General features: G+C 43.4%; 1 protein-coding gene across 4 annotated transcripts; it reads left to right on the forward strand.

Annotated features, from left to right (window-relative positions):
- The first annotated feature begins 3,255 nt into the window (after positions 1-3,255).
- CASP6 (caspase 6) lies at positions 3,256-20,046 on the forward strand. Of its 4 annotated transcripts, none has more exons than XM_032633420.1 (8): positions 3,256-3,370; positions 3,722-3,912; positions 9,453-9,492; positions 11,321-11,467; positions 11,906-11,982; positions 15,290-15,465; positions 18,619-18,778; positions 19,434-20,046. In XM_032633420.1, exons 3-8 carry the CDS (start codon positions 9,464-9,466, stop codon positions 19,670-19,672), a joined length of 828 nt encoding a protein of 275 aa, XP_032489311.1. In that variant the 5' UTR covers positions 3,256-3,370; positions 3,722-3,912; positions 9,453-9,463; the 3' UTR covers positions 19,673-20,046. The 4 variants fall into 4 exon arrangements, with proteins under 4 accessions (XP_032489311.1, XP_032489310.1, XP_032489308.1 ...); XM_032633419.1 differs by having other exon boundaries at positions 3,722-3,886; XM_032633417.1 differs by lacking the exon at positions 3,722-3,912 and having other exon boundaries at positions 3,257-3,370.
- Positions 20,047-23,161: the final 3,115 nt, after the last annotated feature.

Genomic DNA, 23,161 nt, shown 5'->3' on the forward strand with positions numbered 1-23,161 from the left:
GATTTCCTTCAGTGACCCCCTAGACTAGTCTAGACTAGTAGTACTAATTAAAAAGTTGTTTTGTTAGCTTATAACTACTTCCCCCTAGAATGAAAAAGTGATATTTCTGTCAGTACTTATAGAAGTACAAGGTTGGCAGGAGGTCAAAATGGTCATTATTTTATCCTGGTACAAAACAGGAATAACATCTAACAAAATGAAAACAATGGAGTCCTTCTGTAAAAACAACTCTTTTTAGTACACTGACTTTAGTAACTTTGGGGAGTAGACTGAAACCTATTAGGTAAGGATCCTTCCACGTAGGTTACATTGCATTGGTCAAAATTCACAGATACTCCCTGCAGTATATTCAAGTCTTGTATAACACCTGGCTCTAATGATTGAAATAGCCCCTTTAGTTTACTGTTTTTCTCACAGAATTGTGTACAACCAGTGTATGAAAAATAACTAAATTAATAGTTATCAATAGGGCTTCCCTGGTGGCGCAGTGGTTGAGAGTCCGCCTGCCAATGCAGGGGACATGGGTTCATGCCCCGGTCCGGGAAGATCCCACATGCCGCGGAGTGGCTGGGCCCGTGAGCCATGGCCGCTGAGCCTGCGCATCCGGAGCCTGTGCTCTGCAACGGGAGAGGCCACAACAGAGGCCCGCGTACCGAAAAAAAAAAAAAAAAAAAATCAATAAAAATAAAACCAGACCAGCAGTGTCATATTTGCATACAGGTCACCGTGATGTTATGCTTTTTTTGGTCTCAGGCTTATTAGGTTTCCAAAACATCCTTCAGAGTCTCCTTGTTGCCTACTTTACAAATATGTCTTTGTTGGCTGTCAAGTTTTCTTAAGTGTAGTAATCAGAATTGTAGAAATTTGGTATTCCTATGATTCATATAGGAAAAAAACAAGGTTTAGTGAGGTAAACACTGAAAAAAGGCCAAAATTTAAGTTTTAGAATTATTTCTGAATTTAACTTTGTTCCATATATTTCACTCCTTGGATAGGTAACAGTGGCTAAGAGCTTCAGTTTCAGAAAATCCATAAAAGTGACTTCTAAAAGTCACTAAAAATTAAAGTCACTAAAAGTCACTATAATGGCAAGAATCAAGCCATCCTGTCTGTTAACTTTTGGTCTTTAGTATATCTTAATTATTTTAATAATATGGAAATGCTTTGGGTTCTTTTCTTCTTTGAGAAGGAAGAGATTCCTTGGTAGGATTCTAATTAGTCTATGTCTCAAACGGGAGCCTGCAGCAGAATCACTGGAGGGCTTGTTAAAATGAGCTGCTGGACCCCACCCCCAGCTTCTCACCCAGTAGGTCTGATTGTGTAGGTCCCAAGAGTTTGCATTTCTAGTATGTTCCCAGATGATGTTGATCCTGCTGGTTCAGAGACTACGGTTTGAGAACTGGTGTAGGTAATCTTCAGTAGCTAAAAATAACATGTACTGAAAGCTTATTGTGGGCTGGGTACTGTTCTGGGACTTTGGCAGTTACTATCTCAGCTATTGAGTAAATTTGATCCCCATTTTACAGAGAAGAATTTGAAGCTGGGGGAGGTTAAACTGCCTTAAGTACTTGTCCATGGTCTCACAGCCAATAAAATGGTGGAGTCAGGATTAGAACCTAGGCAGCCCATTTTCCAATCCCAAGCACTTACCCTTTTTACTGGGGGGATAGCTATTGCTTTAAAAAGCTGGAATTTAGCACTTATAATTGTGAAATAAGTATCCTAATGCTTTGTATTTATATCTCTTAAGGTAGACTATATATAACCACATGCTATAAAAGCAATACAATATTCTGAGATAACAAGACACTTAGGGGGAAAAAATAAATTCCTTTCATCTGCTCCTTTCAGATAAATGGAAGGTCAGCCAGTTGGAGTTCTGCTTCTATATAAGGAGTGTTTTCAGGGCTCAAGTAGAGGAGACCCTGAAAACCAGGCAGAAGGACCGGAAGCTCTGGTGGTCAGATAACTCATTCAAACTGGGTAAAGTCCAGAGTGCATATGCTGAAACCCTGAATCTCATTCAATGGATAAATATTTATTGAGCACCTCCTACATACTAAGCAACTGCTTCGTAATGGGGAAACCGTAAGAAGGCCAGTTTTACTTTCCATAAGCTTCAGGTGGTGGCAGTAGAAATGTACTGAGCTCTTCACAAGCCAGGCACTGTTCTGAATACAATGATTTAACTCAGTTGTTACAACCACCATACGAGGGAGATACCGATACTCCATGTCTTCACCGCAGAATAAGGAACAAAGCTAGTGATTCCTGAAATATTTTATGCCTACAAGGAAGTGAACAGTAAGTGGCGTGGAGTGAGTAAAATCCTTTGATTTCATATTCTATTCAATGACCAAGCAAGACTTTTGAACCACAAGTACATGTAGGAAAAGTTACCGAGTTATATTTTATTTTTCCCTCCCCAATAAAGGGGTGATGCTTATAGAAGACGGATCCCTTATACTTATTTTAATGTATTAGAAACGGTGCCTTAACACATTTTTCCCCCAGTCTGATGTCGGTTACTTGTTAAATGGCAAGACCCAGAGAAGTTGGGAAAGAGGAAGCCACCTTTTCTTCCGATTCAGAGTTGTTCGTTGAAGCAAATTTACACACTAGCCAACCACCCGAAGAGGAGCTCAATTAAATGTAACAGACATGCTCTGGGTCGTTAAAAGTCATAGTCTACAGACCCCGAAGTCCGGTCTCCTAACTTCTGCATGATTCCTTCCCCGAATTACCTCTACTTATAAAAGCCACATTTGAGAATCCTGGAGTGGCATCTAGTTTACTTTGGCCCGAATCCGCTATACAAACAAAGAGCGTTTTAAAGTATTGTAAATTCTTAACAAATCCTGTAAATAACTCGTACTGGAGAAAGGAGTACTAGGGAAGCAGGAACACAACAGCCTGCACCTTTGAGGGAGTGAGGAGGAGCAAACGCTTGGGGCGGGGCTTGAGCGTGGAGCTCGCCGCAGGTCATCTGCAGTTGCCTGGAGCCTCCCACCACGGGGCCGCCGCTAGTGCTCGGGACGGAATCTGACGTCTCCCTACGGCAGGGTTCGGCTCTCCAGGCGGAGGAGACCGGGTCCCCTGCCCTGCCCGGGCGCTCTTGCCTCGGCGAACTCCGCGTGAGGGAAAGGGGCCTTAACTCTGCGCGGTGCATTGCCACCACCGACCCCATCCCACCCTCCGGCAGGCGGCGGGCAGGGAGCGAGGGCGCGGGGGTAGCGGAGGCGGGGGCGGGGTGGAGGAAGGGGCGGGGGCTGCAGCCCGGCTTCAGGAAGCGGAGGCCGCCCGGGCGTCGGTGCTGCGCTCTCTGCCGCGATGAGTTCGGTGCCAGGGCTCCGCGGGGCTCGCGGTGCAGGTAGGCGGCGGGTACCGGGGTGGGGGGGCGCGCAGGCGGGGACGGGGACGCGGGCTCCTCCGGTTTTCCTCGGTGGCCAGAAGCAGCTGAGGGTCTTGGAGGGAAGCGCTCAGGTCCGGTGGGCGCAGCTTAGCTTCTGGGCTCAGAAAAACAACTCGGGAACCTAGCCGCCGCCGCCTCGTTGCGGTCCCTGGTGGCGGCGCTGAGCGCTGGGGCGTGCCCTGGCCGCTTTTGTCCTCCGGGGCGCTGATCTCTCTCTAGCCGTCGGGGCTATTTAAACTTTAACTGCGCCTGGTCCTAAGAAAGTTAACTTTTGGAGGTTGGATCTTGTTTTGTTTTCTCACTTCTCAGTTAAAAGAAGTGGTTGCCTGCAGTAACAATGGAGCGTGACCGGCCCGAGGCAGTGCTCGGGCAGAGAGGCCCCCGGGCTTGCCCGCTCTGAACCTGGAGACGAAGTCCAGGCGTCGGCGGCTGCACAGCCGCCATGGCTCTCCTGCCTCCAGGAAACCTGCAGTTGTTCGTGAATTTAAGTTAAAGCCACAGTAACTATTCTCTACAAAATGATCAACTGCTAAACGCATGCTTTAGAACGATCTTCCCTGTCACTTATTATTTTACTGATAAGGTTTAGAAATTCTGGCCATAGTAAAAAAAAAAAAAAAAAAGTGGGGGGTGGTTTGAAGCGCTGGCAGTCAGTCGATGCAGAGCGCCTTTATTTCAGAGCTTTTTATTCTTCGCCGCACAAAACAAGCCTTTTGCCCCAGAGGCAAGTTGTAAAAGTCACCATGGTTGTTCAGGAGGAAGTGGCATTACCCTGATGGACAGTGCGAGGTCCAGTGGCCATTTCCCTTTTGGAACCAGTGGTGAGGGGTGGGAAGCTGGGGCAGGGGTCCAGGATGCTTGAGGGACCACTAGTCACCGCATGTCGCCCACCATTCTTTTTATGGCTTCCTTCCTTTTCCTACTTGCTCCCTTTTCAATCCCCACCCCACCCCTTTTCTAGTGTGTTCCAGGCCTGACATGAGTCACTCAAAGTAGGATTAATCAATTGTTGATAGGGAATATGGGTAGATTTTCATAGATACTGCAGTGAATGAAGATGACAACAGTAGATGCTGAAGAAGTTGGGAGAAATGAACAGTTTAGAAAGGTTTTTGGTCTCTCTCTGGTGGGAGCAGTTTTAACATGGTGACAGAGAGTGTAGGGACTTTGGAATCTACAGTCAGAACGGGGTCTTCAGTACCAACTCCAGGGCACTGACCTTGGACAAATCTCTTGCACTTCCTCTGTCTCACAGGGCCTGTGGAGCAGAGTGAGAGAAAGTTATCTAAAGTGCCACGCCATCAACAAATGGTAGCTGGGGGCATTAACAGATTAAGGTGTGGAGGAAAAAGGAATGATTGATTGGTTTTGTAAAAATTAAACTTGTTTAAGGAGCAAAGAGGTCGTGGTTGCATTATGGTGGAGAGGAAAATTGCTTAAATCAGGCAAGGAGAGGGGAGAAGAGGTCAAGAGTCAGGTTTAGTGGCGGAACCTCTTTTTTTTTTTTTTGGAACCATTTTTGATGAAAAGATTGCCGATGAACAGGAGTTTGTAAATGTTATATAGGGTGTCTCCCTCATTAAGATTTATTTTCTCCATGTCAACAAAGCCAGTTTGTTTGTACTCATGCAGTACGATGGTACTTGTTAAAGCACACCCTTCCTGAAAGCTGGTCTGCTGGGTACATGCAGTTTAAAGTGACTGCGACAGAGTCGCATTGTATGTTCTCTGGAAGCAGGGTAAAATTGATCAACTCCAGGAAAAGTATTGGAACCTCAGTTGTAATGTCTGTCTTCATAGCTTTCTGTTCTGATTCAACAAACTGCTAGAACAGAGTGGCAGCAGGATTTGGTCAGTAATTGGTATTGCAGGATACAGGGTACCTGTTTATAGCAGAGTGAAGGTTAGAGCCTGTGAGGATCAGAACTGAAGTTTTCACAGCCCCGTGTCTTTCTACATCTATCATGTTAACAGTGACAACAACAACAAAAAACTTTAAAAAATGCCTCACTGAGATTGTCCTATCTGTTTACTTTGAAATTGAATGTCATTTTAAACAAATTAAAAGCGAGCTACTTAAAACTGGCCATCTTTCCTAAGTCTGTAAGCTGAGGGCAGTATTTGAGATGACCCAGACGCACAGCATAAATTACATCCAGCCCAGGAGAATTGTGAAGCTCCTTCCTCAGACTGTGAAAAAGGAACTTTAAAGACCCAGTCGGGTGTACCTCTCCAGTGCTTTCACCCTCAAGGTCTTGAGTTAGTTTGGTGACCGGCCAGTTGGCACAGCTTCCGCCAGGGACACTTCAAGCTGCCTTAGGCTCTCTAGCCAACAAGGGGCAAAAGCTGGGAGAGGTGAACTGCTGGGTCTGCCACTACTCTGGGCATCACAGAAGAGACTCAGGTGCTCTCCAGCCTGTGCAGGTTCTTGGCGGGTGAAGGAGGTGATTGGCTTTCAGATATGGATTTCATGTGTTTAGTTTGAGTGGTTCTATTTCTTTATTGTATAAGTGGTTTAATGATAAGCACGTGAGGTTATTTAAAAGGATCCTGGAACAAAAGCTTTTGAAAATGGAAGGAGAGAAAACCCTGCACTGCTCTGGTAGGGCAGTGTGGGGAGCAGGAAGTTACCCCGGTAGACAGGGTGTGGAGCTCTTCGGGGGAGAGCAATTGTGGGGCAGGAGGAATCCCAGTTAGAACAGTGTGTGAGTAGGACGTAGCCTAGGAAGAGCAGGGTGTAGAAGTATCCCCAATGGAGCATTGTCAGAAGTGGGAAGTGTCCCAGGGGGAGCAGTGTGTGGACTAGAAAGTATCATGATGTATCAGTGCGTTGTAGGAAATCTTCTGGGTGGAGTTGTTTATGCGCTCGAAGAGCAGTGTGTTCAGAAGGGCAGCATCCCTGAGTGGCGGGGAGTCTTAGTAGGAAGCATGCCCCATAGAGCCGTGTGGAGTGGGAAGTATCCTAGGAGAACAGCGTGTGGAGTAGGAAGCATTCTGGGTATGGCTGTTTGTGGAGTGGGAAGCGTAGGATGTACATTCAGTGGAGCCGTGCGTGGGGCAGGAAGTGCCCTAGGTGAGCACTGAGTGCAGGAGGGAAGTGTCCCTGGGCACAGCGCTGTTGAGGAGGAGGTATCCCGGTAAAGAGGTCTCTCTATTAAGGAACTCTGCTCCGGTGGAGCCCCGTCCTAGTAAGCAGTATGTCACAGAGAGCAGTGTGTGGAGTAGGAAAGGTAGGATGTATCCTCGGGCGAGCACTGAGTGGAGCCAGAAGTATCGCGGGTGGAAAGTGTGCGGAGAAGGAAGTATCCTCCGTAGAGCAGTGTGTGGAGTGGGGAGAATTCTGGGTAGAGTGATCTGTAGAGTAAGAAGAGTAGGACGTGTCCCGGGGAGAGCGGTGTGTGGGTGCTTCCAGGTAACCTTGGTAGATCAGTGTGTGAAGTAGGAAGTCTCCAGGATAGAGCATGGTGTGGAATAGGTTGTGTCCTAGGTAGGGCAGTACGTGGAGTCGAAGTATCCGTAGCAGAGCAGTGTGTGGACCACGAAGCATCCCGGTTTATCACCGTGTGCAGTCGGAAGTATTCCGAGTAGAGCAGTTTCTGTATCCCGGGTAGAACACTGTGTGGCACAGGAAGTCACCCTGGTAGAACGGGATGTGTAGGAGGAGGTATCCTGGGCATAACTGTGGAGTCGGAAGTATCCCCCAGAGAGCCGTGTGCTCACTGGGTCAGCATCCCAAGTAGAGGGGTGTCTTATTAGGAAGCATCAGCTGTACAGCAGTGTGTGGGGTAGGACGTGTCCCCAGTGGAGCAGTGTGTGGAGAAGGAAGTGCCCTGGTAGTGGAGTAGGGCTGGAGATTTCATAGTAGACTGGTGTGTGGTACAGGAAGTATTCTGGGTAGAGGAGTTTGTGGATCCCTGGAGAGCACTGTGCGTGGTAGGAAGTATCCCCAGTGTCGAGTGTGCAGAGCAGCAAGTGTTCTAGTAGAGAAGTGTGTGGAGTAAGTACTGTCCCTGGGAGGATAGCGTGTACAGCAGGAAGTATCCCCAGTGTCGAGTGTGCCCCAGCATGTGTGTGGAGGAGGAAGTGTTCTGGTGGAACAGTGTATGAGCTACCATGTAACCTTAGTAGAGCAGTGAGTGGAGTCGGTGGGATCCCTTTTAGAACACTGCGTGGAGTGGGAAATCCCCCAGTAGAGCAGCTGTACAGTAGGGAAGTCCCCCTGGATAGAGGATTGCTTGGTAGGAAGTATTCCCAGTAAAGCAGGGTGTGGAATATGAAGTATCCACCTTAGAGCAGGATGTGGGGTAGCACGGAAACTTCGGGAGCGTGGGGAGGATGCACTAGAGGCTGCTTTTGACTCATCTTTGGTGTGAGTAAAAATCACCTTGTTAAAAATGCAGATTGTCACCTTTCCCAGGATTCTGATTCTGTAAGTCAGGGTTAGGATCGAGGAATCTGCATTTTATCACCCAGGCCAGGAACTCATGCAAAAGGTTAAGAAAAACTGATTGGGGCCTGTGGCACAGGGGAGGGGGAAGCGGAAGGCTGCTGTGGGGTCTTGGCTGGAATGCTGGCTGCATTACGTGAGGAACAGGCTGAGAATGACTGGTAAAGGGCCCTGGAGTTGAATTCCCCATCTCACCTCATCCTCCCTCCCTGGGCGGATTTTTGTCAGTGAGGAAAGGCGAGGTTAGAACAGTCAGGCGTCAGGGAGAGACTCCAAGGAGAGAGGGGGACCCCACCCTCTTGACTAGGAGATGATGGGTAGGAGTCTACCCTTAGGGTCTGTTGCGCTTCCTTCAAAGACCTCAACTGAGAGGTGCACTTGCTATACTGTTGATATTGTATTACCTTCTCTCCCCTCCCCTCTTAAGCTCTTAAGTTTATCAGGTAAAAACAGATTAATGAGCGTATGGACCCTTGTAGAAGATGCTTAGACTGTGCTGTCCAGTACAGAAGCCACGGGCCACACGTTTAAATTAATTTAATAACTGAGTTCCTCAGTTACACTAGCCACATTTCAAGTGCTCAAGACCCCATGTGGCCAGTGGCTGCCCTATGGGACAGCTCTGGTGTAGGGAATTCTGTCATTGCAGAGAGCTGTGTTGCACAGCACTGTTCCCGGGAGTAGAGAGGGATTCAGTGAGAGGCTGTCTCGAGGGTGGGGAAGTCTGTTCGTGGGTCAGGAGCAGAGGGTCCCGATTACAGGGTCGTAAGTGCACATGTGTCATTCAGGAGATCAAAGTCTGAGCCTTTGCCCTTTCCCTTCCTCCACCAAACGTCTACCTCTTCCAGGTGGCAGGGTAATCCAGTATTAACCACGCTCTGTTCAGTTCTCTTGCTTGACTTAATCCCTTCTCTGTTTCAGAGAATATTGGCAAAAACATTTTCTGCAATATCAAGCAATTTCATATTTCATTTGAGCTGCATAATCACAGAGCTACATTTGTTACTTTAGACATATTTTGCAACGAATGTGTTTGAGTAATATTTTCTCCATTAAAAATTAAAAAAAATTTTCTCCATTTCTAATCTGTTTTATTTTGCATGTAAGAGTTGGGGGTGAGAAAAAATTGAGCTGTTAATTTATAGTTATTTATTTTTTTTAACATCTTTATTGGAGTATAATTGCTTTACAATGGTGTGTTAGTTTCTGATAACAAAGTAAATCAGCTATACGTATACATATATCCCCATATCCCCTCCCTCTTGCATCTCCCTCCCTCCCACCCTCCCTATCCCACCCCTCTAGGTGGTCACAAAGCACCGAGCTGATCTCCCTGTGCTATGCAGCTGCTTCTCACTTGCTATCTGTTTTACATTTGGTAGTGTATCTAAGTCCATGCCACTCTAATTTGTTTATTATTCATAGTACTTTCCCTTCCTTCTCCCTTACTCCTTCTCACATACTTTGACCTTTAAACTAACCAAGACAGAAGGGGCTTAAGAGTATAGGAGTCAAGGCAGCTGGGAGTTCCTGATGTGTTTTATGACCATAAGTCAAAAAGTATATTAACAAAACCCAACTTTTTTTTAATAGGTGAACAAAACATGACAGAAACAGATGCCTTCCCTACGAGGTAAAAATGTGCTCTTTACCAGTGAAGGTCTTTTCCTTTGATCATGATCAGCCTATAGAAATCAAAGCAAGAAAGGGACCTGGGAGCTAGAAAGCAGAACTGAGAATGTCAGGTTTTAGCATTTGGAGGGTTGGTTTGTAGATGTGCAGGTTAGTATAGGTGTGCTGCCCCTGGCTGTGAAGGGACCTAGACTGAGGGTCAAAATACTGAACAATTGGGATGGCATGGGCCCTGGGGCTAGGCCTAGGCCAGGCCGTTGTCCTTGGTCGCTGACTCCTGGAGACCTGGAGGAAAGATACCCATGCAGAGGGACTGGGGTGGGCGTAGGGGTGCTCAGCATGGCTGCTGTTACCCGTTGGTACAGGAATATTGGGTGGGCCAAAAAGCTTGTTTGCTTTTTTCCGTTCGATGGCTCTAGTAGCACTTAGTTGTCTTTAACTTCATTCAAAACAATTTTGTTAGATTGTATTGTGACAGCCGTCATATCAGCATGCATTTGAAAAAAGACATCAAAATTGGTGAATTTTTGTGTAGCCATTTTAATATGGAAGATGGAAGGGAAAAAGCAACATTTCCAACATATTATGCTTTATTATTTCAAGAAAGGTAAAAATGCAACCAAAAGGCAAAAAAAGATTTGTGCAGCGTATGGAGAAGGTGCTGTGGCTGATCGAACGTGTCGGAAGTGGTTTGTGGAGTTTCGTGCTGCAGGTTGTTCGCTGGACGATGCTCCACGGTCGGGTAGACCAGTTGAAGTTGACAGCGATCAAATCGAGACAGTAATTGAGCACAGTCAACGTTATACCACTCGGGAGATAGCCGACATACTCAAAATACCCAAATCAAGCACTGAAAATCATCTGCACCAGCTTGGTTATGTCAGTCACTTTGATGTTTGGGTTCCACATAAGGCAAGTGAAAAAAACCTTCCTGACCGTATTTCCGCATGCGATTCTTTACGTAATGAAAACGTTCCATTTTTAAAACAAATTGTGATGGGCGATGAAAAGTGGATACTGTGCAATAATGTGGAATGGAAGAGATTGTGGGGCAAGCGAAATGAGCCACCATCAAGCACACTAAAGGCCGGTCTTCATTCCAAAGAAGGTGATGTTGTGTCTGTGGTGGGATTGGAAGGGAGTTCTGTATTATGAGCTCCTTCCGGAAAACCAAACGATTCATTCCAACAAGTACTGCTTCCAGTTAGACCAACTGAAAGCAGCACTCGATGAAAGCGTCCAGAATTAGTCAACAGAAAATGCCTAATCTTCCATCAGGATAACGTAAGACTGCATGTTCCTCTGATGACCAGGCAAATACTGTTACAGCTTGGCTGGGAAGTTCTGATTCATCTGCCGTATTCACCAGACATTGCGCCTTCAGATCTCCATTTATTTCAGTCTTTACAAAATTCTCTTAATAGAAAAAATTTCAATTCCCTGGTAGACTGTAAAATGCACCTGGAACAGTTCTTTGCTCAAAAAGATAAAAAGTTTTGAGAAGATGGAATTGAAGTTGCCTGAAAAATGGCAGAAGGTAGTGCAACAAAACGGTGAATATGTTGTTCAGTAAAGTTCTTGGTGAAGATGGAAAATGTGTCTGTCTTTTACTTAAATTCCGAAGGAACTTTTTGGCCCACCCAGTATTTCAGGACTTTCCTTGCCAGTGTGGCTGGGAGGCTTCCCTGGGGCACACCAGTGGTCTGTCCGCCTGGCAGAGGAGGTGGACGCAGCAGACCTCTATCTACTCTATATGTTGACCTTGGGCTTGGAGGAGCTCGTTATTTAATATGACTTAAGTGATTGTTTTTAAAACTTTTCATAAACAGAGAAGTGTTTGATCCGGCAGAAACGTACAAAATGGACCACAAGAGGAGAGGAATTGCTTTAATCTTCAATCATGAGAGGTTCTTCTGGCACTTAACCCTACCAGACAGGCAGGGCACCAGCGCCGACAGAGACAGTCTTAAGCGCAGGTAGTATGGTTTGATCTATATGTCGATATGGTGAGATACTTAAGTGATAACTACTTATCAAAACTTGTCCACACTGATGAAATAACAGACAGAGCAAGAGTATTTGAGGATGAATCTCATTTGGGCACAGCCTCCCTTAAACTTGCCTGAATTTCCCCCCAATCCTGTTCTATTAAATGTTAACATTCTTTGCATTGTTTTGTCTATCTGCATAGTAGATGGCAGTATTGTAACTTAAATCAGTTATCATGAATAAATCCCTTCCTACCGAGGGTTATCAAGGAAAATGATCATTGTCATATTTGATTTTTCTTTCTCTCTAAAGAAAAGTCAATTTATATGTCATAAAAATGTGTATAGATTCCTTAAATAATTAGGGGTATGTGGCAGCTTTGAAAAGCTCATAAGCTAACATCCAATTTAATTTATCATCTCCAGGTTTTCAGATCTAGGATTTGAAGTGAGATGCTTTGATGATCTTAAAGCAGAAGAACTACTGCTCAGAATTCACGAGGGTAGGTGTCAATAGTTTTCTTATTCATATTCCTCTGATGGGATTGAGTAGTTTTCAATTATCCTGTGTAAAGACAGGTCCAAATAATTAACCGTACTGTGAAAAAGACTTGTCAATTAATTTAGCATGGGTTATAGGTTTTGGTTGCACCTCTCTGATTGTGTTACCTACCAGATTTAGAGACCTTTGCAAAGTATTGTGCCTCCAAAGATACGGTCTATATACCACTAGTTACAGTCTCTTACTCTAGAAATGAATAAAATGATCTTTTCATTTGGCAATTAAAAGCCGAAAATGCAAATACTACAGATGCTGGGTAGTCATTTTTTAATTGACTCCTTCTATACCCAAGTTTTTTACTGGCTTCATAATACTGTTGATTTATATACATTATCTCTCTTTTTTTTTTAACATCTTTATTGGAGTATAATTGCTTTACAATGGTGTGTTAGTTTCTGCTTTACAACAAAATGAATCAGTTATACACATACACATGTTCCCATATCTCTTCCCTCTTGCGTCTCCCTCCCTCCCGCCCACCCTCCCTATCCCACCCCTCTAGGTGGTCACAAAGCACCGAGCTGATCTCCCTGTGCTATGCGGCTGCTTCCCACTAGCTATCTACCTTACGTTTGGTAGTGTATATATGTCCATGCCTCTCTCTCGCTTTGTCACAGCTCACCCTTCCCCCTCCCCATATCTTCAAGTCCATTCTCTAGTAGGTCTGTGTCTTTATTCCTGTCTTACCCCTAGGTTCTTCATGACATTTTTTTCCCCTTAAATTCCATATATATGTGTTAGCATACGGTATTTGTCTTTTTCTGACTTACTTCACTCTATATGACAGACTCTAGGTCTATCCACCTCATTATAAATAGCTCAATTTCATTTCTTTTTATGGCTGAGTAATATCCCATTGTATATATGTGCCACATCTTCTTTATCCATTCATCCGATGATGGACACTTAGGTTGTTTCCATCTCTGGGCTACTGTAAATAGAGCTGCAATGAACATTTTGGTACATGACTCTTTTTGAATTATGGTTTTCTCAGGGTATATGCCCGGTAGTGGGATTGCTGGGTCATACGGTAGTTCTGTTTGTAGTTTTTAAAGGAACCTCCATACTGTTCTCCACAGTGGCTGTATCAATTCACATTCCCACCAACAGTGCAAGAGGGTTCCCTTTTCTCCACACCCTCTCCAGCATTTATTGTTTCTAGATTTTGTGATGATGGCCATTCTGACTGGTGTGAGATGATATCTCATTGTAGTTTTGATTTGCATTTCTCTAATGATTAATGATGTTGAGCATTCTTTCATGTGTTTGTTGGCAGTCTGTATATCTTCTTTGGAGAAATGTCTGTTTAGGTCTTCTGCCCATTTTTGGATTCGGTTGTTTGTTTTTTTGTTATTAAGCTGCATGAGCTGCTTATAAATTTTGGAGATTAATCCTTTGTCAGTTGCTTCATTTGCAAATATTTTCTCCCATCCTGAGGGCTGTCTTTTGGTCTTGTTTATGGTTTCCTTTGCTGTGCAAAAGCTTTGGAGTGTCATTAGGTCACATTTGTTTATTTTTGTTTTTATTTCCATTTCTCTAGGAGGTGGGTCAAAAAGGATCCTGCTGTGATTTATGTCATAGAGTGTCCTGCCTATGTTTTCCTCTAAGAGTTTGATAGTTTCTGGCCTTACATTTAGGTCTTTAATCCATTTTGGGCCTATTTTTGTGTATGGTGTTAGGGAGTGATCTAATCTCATACTTTTACATGTACCTGTCCAGTTTTCCCAGCACCACTTATTGAAGAGGCTGTCCTTTCTCCACTGTACATTCCTGCTACATTATCTCTTAATTTCTACATCACTATGCAGTAGTAGGTAAATTAACAACTTAGGTTTGTAATAATCACTACATGTCATGGATTTTTAAGTAATTTGTCAATGGACTATTATAACATTTACATAATTAAACTTTCTTCCGAGTTTTTTAAATTGAGGTATAATTGACATATAACATTAGTTTCAGGTATACAGCATAATGATTTGATATTTGCATACACTGGGAAACGATCACCACAGGAAGTGTAGTGACCGTCTGTCACCATACATACTTACAAAGACTGTCCTCTCTTGTGATGAGGACTTCTGAAGATCTCCCCTCTCGGCAGCTTTCCAGTATGCGATACCGTATTGTTAACTACAGTCACCATGCTGTCCATTACGTCCCCGGGACTTACGTATTTGTGTAACTGGAAGTTAGTACCTCTGCCCCCTCCCCCATTTGGCCACACCCACCCCACCCCTGCCTCTGCCCCAGCAGCCACCAGTCTTTTCTCTGCATCTTTGAGGTGGGTCGCCTGCTTGCTGGCTGGCGTTTTGGATTCCACATATAGTGAGACCATGTCTTTCTCTGCCTTCCCTCACTTAGCATAATGCTCTCAGGATTCAGTCATGTTGTTGCAAATGGCGAGATTTCTTTTCTTAATGGCTGAATGGTAAGCCCCTGTATATACACATCTCTTTTTTATCCATTCATCCACTGTTGGACATTTAGGTTGCTTCCATATCTTGGCTGTTGTAATAATTGCTGCAACGAATATGAGGGTTCATATATCTTTTCAAATGAGCGTTTTTGTTGTCTTCGGATAAATACCCAGAAGTGGAAGTGCAGGGTACAGTAGTTCTATTTTTAATTTTTTTAAGGAACCTCATACCAGAGTTCTTCTTTAACCTGTAAATAATTTCAACTGGCTGCTTACCAGGTTTTCTACTTTGCTTGCTCCTCAGCTTTGGAGGACATTACTCTCCTGTCTTAATACTCTTTCGGAAGCTCTGAGCGCCGCGGACATACAGTGAGGGTGCTGCGCTCCTTGGAGGTGCAGCGACACATAGGGAGGTGTTATGTAGTAGTTTTTGGGTCTTTCCAGAAGGTCTCTGCTGATTCAAAGAAACTTATATTGCCAAAATGACTTGGATCTTTTAAGGGCATTCCCCACAATAATCCCTTTAGGTTTTCCATGTCATTATTCTGTGTTTTAGGAGAGCTAACAAAATCTGTTCACCTCTATTACTTTGAACTGTAATAATTTGGATTTTTAAAAAATCAGATATAGTATGGTATAAATCATTGCTTGATTAAATACTAAAATAAGTTGTGTTTCATTACAGACATTTTATATTATAATAACACATTTTCCCCCTCCCTCAACTGTATGTATGTAACTTTATTCTAATATTAGGAAATAAAATTTTTAGATGTAGATAAGAAGCACCTTATTTTCATTTCTGAATAACTTTTGGGTGCCTTTTTAGCATCAACCGCTAGCCATGCAGACGCTGATTGCTTTTTGTGTGTTTTCCTGAGTCACGGTGAAGGCAACCACATCTATGCATATGATGCCAAGATTGAAATTCAGACACTGACTGGCTTGTTCAAAGGAGACAAGTGTCAGAGCCTGGTTGGAAAACCCAAGATATTTATCATTCAGGTAAGACTGATTATGTTATAGTCTTAATGATCAAGGCCATGGTTCTGTACATGTGAGTAGAAAGAACTAAAGCTGATTTCGGAAGTAACTTTCTCCAGTAAATCGGAAAGGCCCTTTTTGAATCCTAGCCAGAGTCGCAGTTTGAGCTGTTAGTAATTCTTTCTTAACATAAAGATGCTCGGTATCTTTATTACTTGGATTGACATTGGAAATGACTCAAAATAACGAATGTGCTGCTCCCTGGCCCAGCCTAGTGTCAAGGCAGAGCCGCTGGACGAGCATCTGCTGGTGGGCAAGTGCAGTGCAAGGCCACCTGTTCAGACCAGGTTTGGTTTGGGGGCTGGAGAGCGTGCTAGCCGGTGGGAAGAATGTGGGCATAAAGACTTCTAGTCCTAGCTTGCTTCGTCCTTTCACATCTTCGTCCTTTCACATTTTCCCTTAGGCCAAGATGCGGTTACCCACTGCCAAACTGGTATTAGGGATAAAAATATTTGGGGGCTTGAATAACATCATTTGGTACCTCAGTAAGGATTCTGAACAAAAAAGAGAATTCCTCACGTTCCAGGGCTGCAATCCTCTATTTCCATGAACGGCGTGGAGGACACAGCCACGTTCCACACCCTGCCGTACCTTGAGGAAGGGAGTAGGGGGGCTATAAAAAAAAAAAAGTCAAGGATGACTCCCTGGTTTCATGTTTGGACAGCGGCACTGGGGTGTCTGTGAGACATGTCATTGGAGATTCAGGTCTAGAACTTGAGACAGGCAGCCCGGATTAGAGAAATAAGTTTGGGAGTGATGAGGGGATGGGTGGGTGGTACTGGAAGGCATGGGAGTAGATGAGTTTCCGCATGTCAAGTACAGCCTGGAAAACGAGTGTAGAGGGAATTCCACGGCAGTCCAGAGGTTAGGACGTAGTGCTGTCACTGCCAGGGCCCCGAGTTCAATCCCTGGTCGGGGAACTAAGATCCTGCAAGTCGCGGAGCAACTAAGCCCGTGTACCACAACTACTGAGCCTGCACTCTAGAGCCCGCGAGCCACAACTACTGAGCCCACGCACCACAGCTACTGAAGCCCGCGCGCCTAGAGCCTGTGCTCTGCGGCAAGAGAAGCCACCGCAATGAGAAGCCCGCACACCGCAACAAAGAGTAGCCCCTGCTCGCCAAAACTAGAGAGAAAAGCCTGCCTGTGCACAGCAACGAAGACCCAACGCAGCCAAAAAATATATCTATATATTAAAAAAAAAAGAAATGACCGGTGAGACTGCTCATGAAAAAGGGAGCGGCCAGCACTGTCAAACAGGAGAATTGGAAATAACTCATGGGCCACAAAGGAGGAAAATGTTTTGCCAAGTTATTTCATTTCTCTATGCCTCAGCTTCTTCATCTGTGACACAGGGATAAAATAGCACCGGCTCCTGGGGTGGCTGAGAGGATAAAACGATCTGGCCTAACATGAAAAACACTTCGATCGGTGCCTGGCACACGGCAGGCCCCCGGTAAAGGCTGGCTCTTGTTCTTGCTGCAGTAGAACACTGAGTTCCATGTGTTCTACATTCCATTTAGGAAGACAGTTGAAAATAAGGTCTGAAAATAAGCCTGCTAATACTATGTAAGATCAAAATCTCCCTGTAAAAAATAGGATATTAGGGATCTTCTATTTATATGATAACTCTGAAATCCATCCGAACTGTTTCTTTTAAAGCTTCTAATTCTTCAGCCATTTCAGAACTGATGAATGCATTTATAATACTACAGCAGCCTCTTGTTGGAGCTCACTGTGGTGAGTTTCCTGGGGCTCCCAGAACGAAGTACAGGCATACCTCGCTTTATTGCACTTTGAAGATAGTGGTTTTGTTTTGTTTTTTTTTTTAAACAAATTGAAGGTTTGTGGCAACCCTGTGTTGATGCCATTTTCCCAACAGCATGTGCTCACTTCATTTCTGTGTCATATTTTGGTTATTTTCATAGTTCAGACTTTTTCATTATATTTGTTATGATTGTGATTTTGACATTACTGTTGCAAACAGATTATGACTAGCTGAAGACTCAGGTGATGGTTAGCATTTTTTAGCAATAAAGTATTTTTTAATTAAGGTCTGTACTTTTAGACATAATGCTATTGCACACTTAATAGACTACAGTATGGTGTAAACATAACTTTTACATGCACTGGGAAACCAGAAAGTCCACGTGACTCACTTTATTGCGATACTCACTGTGTTGCTGTAGTCTGGAACCGAATCTACAATATCTCTGAGGTCTGCCTGTACACAAACTGGGTAGCTTAGACAAGAGAAATGTATTTTCTTGCGGTTCTGGAGGTTAGAAGTCTGCGATCAAGGTGTCAGCAGCGTTGATTTCTTCTGAGGCCTCTCTCCTTGCCTGGGAGGTGGCTTCTGTTCACATGGTCTTTCCTCTGTGCATGTCTGTGTCCTGGTCTCTTTTTATAAGGATGCCAGTCATAGTGGGTTAGGGCCCACCAATAGAACCTCATTTTACCTTAATTATCTCTTTAAAGGCCATATCAGCAAATACAGTCACATTTGAAATACTGGGGGTTATATGTTATATATTGAACTCCTTAGTGTATAAATCGGGGAGGGACAAAATGCAGCCCATAATAGTTATTTGAGTAGAAATTAATGTTAGCCCTTGTGTGAGTCAGAATTAGTGAGAATTTGAGCCCTCACTTTTAAGTAGGAGCAAAAGGCAGGAGGCACATTAATAGATGTCCTCTCAGGTCATGTGGTGTCATTTTGACCCTTAACAATTTATGGTGGCCGCTTGGCAAGGAAAACCCAATCTGGGAATACATTACCTGATTATATAGAAACACTTAGGCACATACTATTAAAAGAAAGGGTGACTCTTGGTGCCATGGTGTGGGTAATCCCGAAGAAACTGTAAAACCACAGATGCTCTCCCTTTTACAGTGTACCATTCAATCAACATTAACTATAGGAAAACGTAAGTAGGAAAAAAACCTGTCAGCTTTGGCCTGCTCTAAACCTGAATGCATTGTTTCTGAAGCGCCTATAAAGTGGCTTCTGTTGATGTTGCAGTGGAGGCGTGCTGAAGCACACATTCTCTGTGAACGTGAAGCATTGGGAAGAATAGGTAGGTAAAGGAGGGGATTTTCCTCCTTGTCTCGTAGGCATGTCGGGGAAACCAGCACGATGTGCCCGTCATCCCTTTGGATGCAGTGGATCATCAGACCAACAAGCTGAATGTCAACCTAACCCAGGTGGATGCAGCCTCAGTTTATGCACTTCCTGCTGGAGCAGACTTCCTCATGTGTTACTCTGTGGCAGAAGGTGTGTGGGTGTTTAATACAAACGTATTGTTGGCTTTCTTGGCTACGTTCCTGTAAGTTTCACCTTGGCTTGATTTGGCTGAGGTCTTTCTAATGGGGCATGTGATTTGGTCGTGAAGCTCAGAGGCTTAATGGACTTCTTTGTGCCTTGTGATCAGAGTGATATCTAAAAGGATAAAATACCTTATAGAAAAGTCCTTCCTGAGAACGATGTTAAATAAAGCTACAAGGCTAATTATATTGAATAGCAGCAGCAGAATACGTCAGTTGCTGATGGTGACACTGCTGCTGTGGTAACGCTCACGGGAAACGTTCAAAACTATTCTGGTGACAGTTGTTCTCTGCTCTTGCAGTAAGTAATTTCATGTTTTTCTTTCTTCTAATCGCGTGTCTCAGAAATCATTGCCTGGTTACTACTATCTTGGGAATTTTCAGGAAATGGAGAAAATTACATAGCGTTAACCGTATTTTTATAGAACTGTATGGAATTAATCGTTTTTCCCACGCGAGAATAGTCAACAGAGAAAACTTTTAAAACTGTATCACGGCACATCTTAGTCTTCTCCAAGGATTTTTAAGAACTCAGACTTTCTAAAGGTGTTTTTCTGTCACAGTAAGTGACCAGAAGACTTCAGGGGCTCTCCTATCTTTTTTAGGTTATTATTCTCATCGGGAAACTGTGAATGGCTCATGGTACATTCAAGATTTGTGCGAGATGCTGGGAAAATTCGGGTCCTCCTTAGAGTTCACAGAACTCCTCACGCTGGTGAACAGGAAAGTTTCTCAGCGCCGAGTGGAGATCTGCAGAGACCCAAGTGCAATTGGAAAGAAGCAGGTGCCCTGCTTTGCCTCAATGCTAACTAAAAAGCTGCATTTCTTTCCAAAATCTAAATGATTGATAGGTGCTATTTTGTTTTATGTATCTGTATTTTTATATAAAGAAGTATCACTAGGTTGAAGCAATCTAAATGGTACAGCAATTTTAAATGTCTTAAGCTCTAATGAGAGAACTTTACAAAAAAACAGCTCACATTGGACATGGTGAATGGGTTTGATATGTGTAGAAATGAAATCCTCAGGGAATTCCTATAAATAAAAATCCACAAGCATTTGTAATACTTGACTTTTGTAGTAAACTGCAAGGTTACTCAAAATACCTGACTGATTTAACTTGTATTTTGTGACTTTTTAAAAAAGTTTTTGAACCTAATAATTCGTTGTTTTCCTTTAATATCTGAAATTCATTCTTTATTAAATTTTTCAAATTCACATTCTTGCTCATTTGTGTAATTTATAGATGACTTGTTTTACTTGGTCATATAAATTAATCTACATATGAATTATCACTTTTTATATAGGACTTTAACTCTCACTTTAAAAAAAAATAAGCCTTCAAGAACTATTACATGGCAGTAGAGGCTACACACTTGCAAAGTTTGATTCTGTCAGTATCTTGCATGTTAGTTACTATACACTGTCTGGCAGTCCCACTCACAGACCATCATCACGTTCGTGGAATAATAGATGTTACCTTTTTTTTTTGGCTGTGCCACGTGGCATGCGGCATGCAGGATCTTAGTTCCCCGACCAGCGAACGAACCCGTGCCCCCTGCAGTGGAAGCTCGGAGTCTTAACCACTGGACCGCCAGGGAATTCCCAGATGTTACTTTTAAGATTCAGTTCTTACTAATATGATATGTAAATTTTGAGTAATATGTTTTGTTAATAACCTGCTGGAGGCTGAATATGATTAAAAGTTTGGGCTTTGATAACAAACTTGTGAGTTGCTAGTTCAGAAGCAGTAGTTTGCCTGTGCCGTTTCAGTTGTAGTTCAAAACACGTGCCAACTATATGCTAAGGTCAGTGGGACATTTATACCTTTTTTTGTGGTCATGACAGGGACTTCACTGTCAGTTGAACATTGTACCTTTCCTTTAACCCCCGACCCACAGGTGCTGCCGGCTCTTCTTGCAAGAGCAAATGACTACAGAAGCTCTCCTCAGTTCATCCAACGACCACGGGCCTGGCCCTCTAGGCAAAGAATATACAGCTTTGGTTACCTAAGAGAAATTAGCTCATGTTATTAAAAAGCTCAACAAACCCCCCGCACACACACACACATCTTTTTTTCCCTTGAATGTGATCAAAGGTTTATCTGAATAAAATCCTCTTGTACAGATGACATTGGTACCTACCTATCTGGCCATCAAAATGCCATCAAATTTGAGCTGTGGAAGCCATAGGGACACAGTTGAATTTCGTTTATAACAGTTGTCTCAGGATAAAACAATCCTTTTGTAATAAAACTAATGTGTAACTTGGATTCCTTTAGTTTTAGTTCCAATCTGTTTAACTTACAACTTGGAACTTGAGTAGAAATTTCGTACTCTATGTTAATAACTGATCTATAAAGGTTTAACATAAATGACATGTCTCATTTGAGAAACTACAGTTTAAATACTAAAAAGGTCAGAGAGTCTTGCCTCTGATCACTGAGCTGTCATCCCCTGGGTACTCAGAAATCAGTTTCACGTGTCATAAAGTAAGTACAATGTGACCTACATGTAGCTCCTTCTCTGAAGAATTAAACTTTATTTTACTTTGTCAAGTGGGAAGATCCAAGTCAAAGGGAGCTGTCTTTACTAAGAATTAATTCATTTTTTGCATGACAAATTTTCTGAAGCCCTAAAAACACAGAAGTGTTCTTTGAGAATTGTCTTTCACATTCTAGTTCAGGGGTCAGTAAAATTTTTCTGTAAAGAGCCAGAGAGTAACTATGCTGGGCTTTGCAGGCCTGCTGTCTCTGCTGCAGTCAACCCTGCTGCTATAGTGTGAGAACAGCCACAGTCAGTGCATCAGTGGGCATAGCTGTGTTCCAATAAAACTTTATATACAAAAACAGGCTCTTGTCCACCCCTTTTCCCCAGGTTTTCCTATAGACAGTTTGAGAATTCAGAAGCCATCCTTTCTACTTTGCTAGTCTCAGCTTTTCCCCAGCACTATACATGAAATTTCCAGACCTTAAACCTGTCTCTCTTGGGTACTTCATAGGAGCCAGGTATTCTTGGGATGGATGCATCAGTGAATAAAGCAAACACCACTCCCTGTTCTTTCATTATACTGACAGTCTTGTCTTGCTGGGAATAGAGTTTCTCAAACGCAGAACATGTCCTAAGAATTTGTCATAATACTTAACCTGGTGATATTCATTATAAAGACATTAGTGCATATTCTTAGCTTGTTAATAAAACACACTAATATACTGCTAATTCAGCATCTCCAGGTTTCGGAGATACTGATACAAACCAGCAGGTGATCACAGTGTGTTGCTCTACTTAAGGTGTAGGAAGTTTGAATCTGATTAGGTTGAAAGATATAACCTGAAAACACTGGTATTTTTTTAAGCAAATCTCTTAATATCAGGGTGTCATCATTACCCTTTCTGTTCCATAGTCAAACATGTAAAAGGTGACATCCTGGATGTTGGATTAAATACCATTAGTTGTACATTTATAAAGATTTATGATCTACTATGAGTAGATGCTTAAATCTTTTCTAGGGACTTCCCTGGTGGCGCAGTGGTTGGGAGTCCGCCTGCCAATGCAGGGGACACAGGTTCGATCCCTGGTCCGGGGAAGATCCCACATGCCACGGAGCAACTAAGCCCGTGCACCACAACTACTGAGCCTGCTGCGCTCTAGAGCCTGTGAGCCACAACTACTGAAGCCTGTGCACTTAGAGCCCATGCTCCGCAACAAGGGAAGCCACCACAACGAGAAGCCCGCGCACCGCAATGAAGAGTAGCCCCCGCTCACCCCAACTAGAGGAAGCCCGCGCACAGCGACGAAGACCCAACGCAGCCAAAAATAATTAATTAAAAAAAATCTTTTCTAGCTGTGTGCACTTGGGCAAATAAACCTCTCTGAACCTGTTTCCTTATTATTAAATTGGGATTAAAAACAGCTACCTCCTAGGATTATAGGATTACAAATAATATATATGTGAAGTGCCTAGAACAGTACGTGACGACAAATGATAAACAGTAAGTAAATATTAGCTACGATGAAACATTTCAAATGACATTTTATAATAATTTTAAGTACATTTAATGATAAAAATCTTGCAACTACTGTGAATTTAAAAAGCAATTAATGACCAGATGATTCTAAATGAAGCCTAAGAATCAAAGTGAAGCCAAGAACACTGACCGTTTCACCTCCCGCACGGGAATGACACAGGACAGGCTGACAAAGCTTCTTAAATGCTGAACTGTAATAGCAGCAGCTTTGATTCTGACGGACGCATCCAAGCTCCTTCCAGCAGTAAACCTCAACAAACCATGAGAATCCACAAACTGAAAATCTCAAATGAGAACATCAAAGAA

Source organism: Phocoena sinus, chromosome 5 (assembly GCF_008692025.1).
Source record: "Phocoena sinus isolate mPhoSin1 chromosome 5, mPhoSin1.pri, whole genome shotgun sequence".
NCBI lineage: Eukaryota > Metazoa > Chordata > Mammalia > Artiodactyla > Phocoenidae > Phocoena > Phocoena sinus.

Bases quoted from the DNA above. Each gene is read 5' to 3' on its own strand.
- CASP6 (XM_032633417.1), top strand. From the start codon at position 3,331: ATGAGTTCGGTGCCAGGGCTCCGCGGGGCTCGCGGTGCAG. The intron at 3,371-9,452 runs GTAGGCGGCGGG...TTTTTTTAATAG, and splicing joins CCGCGGGGCTCGCGGTGCAG to GTGAACAAAACATGACAGAA. The intron at 18,779-19,433 runs GTGTGTGGGTGT...TATCTTTTTTAG, and splicing joins GTGTTACTCTGTGGCAGAAG to GTTATTATTCTCATCGGGAA.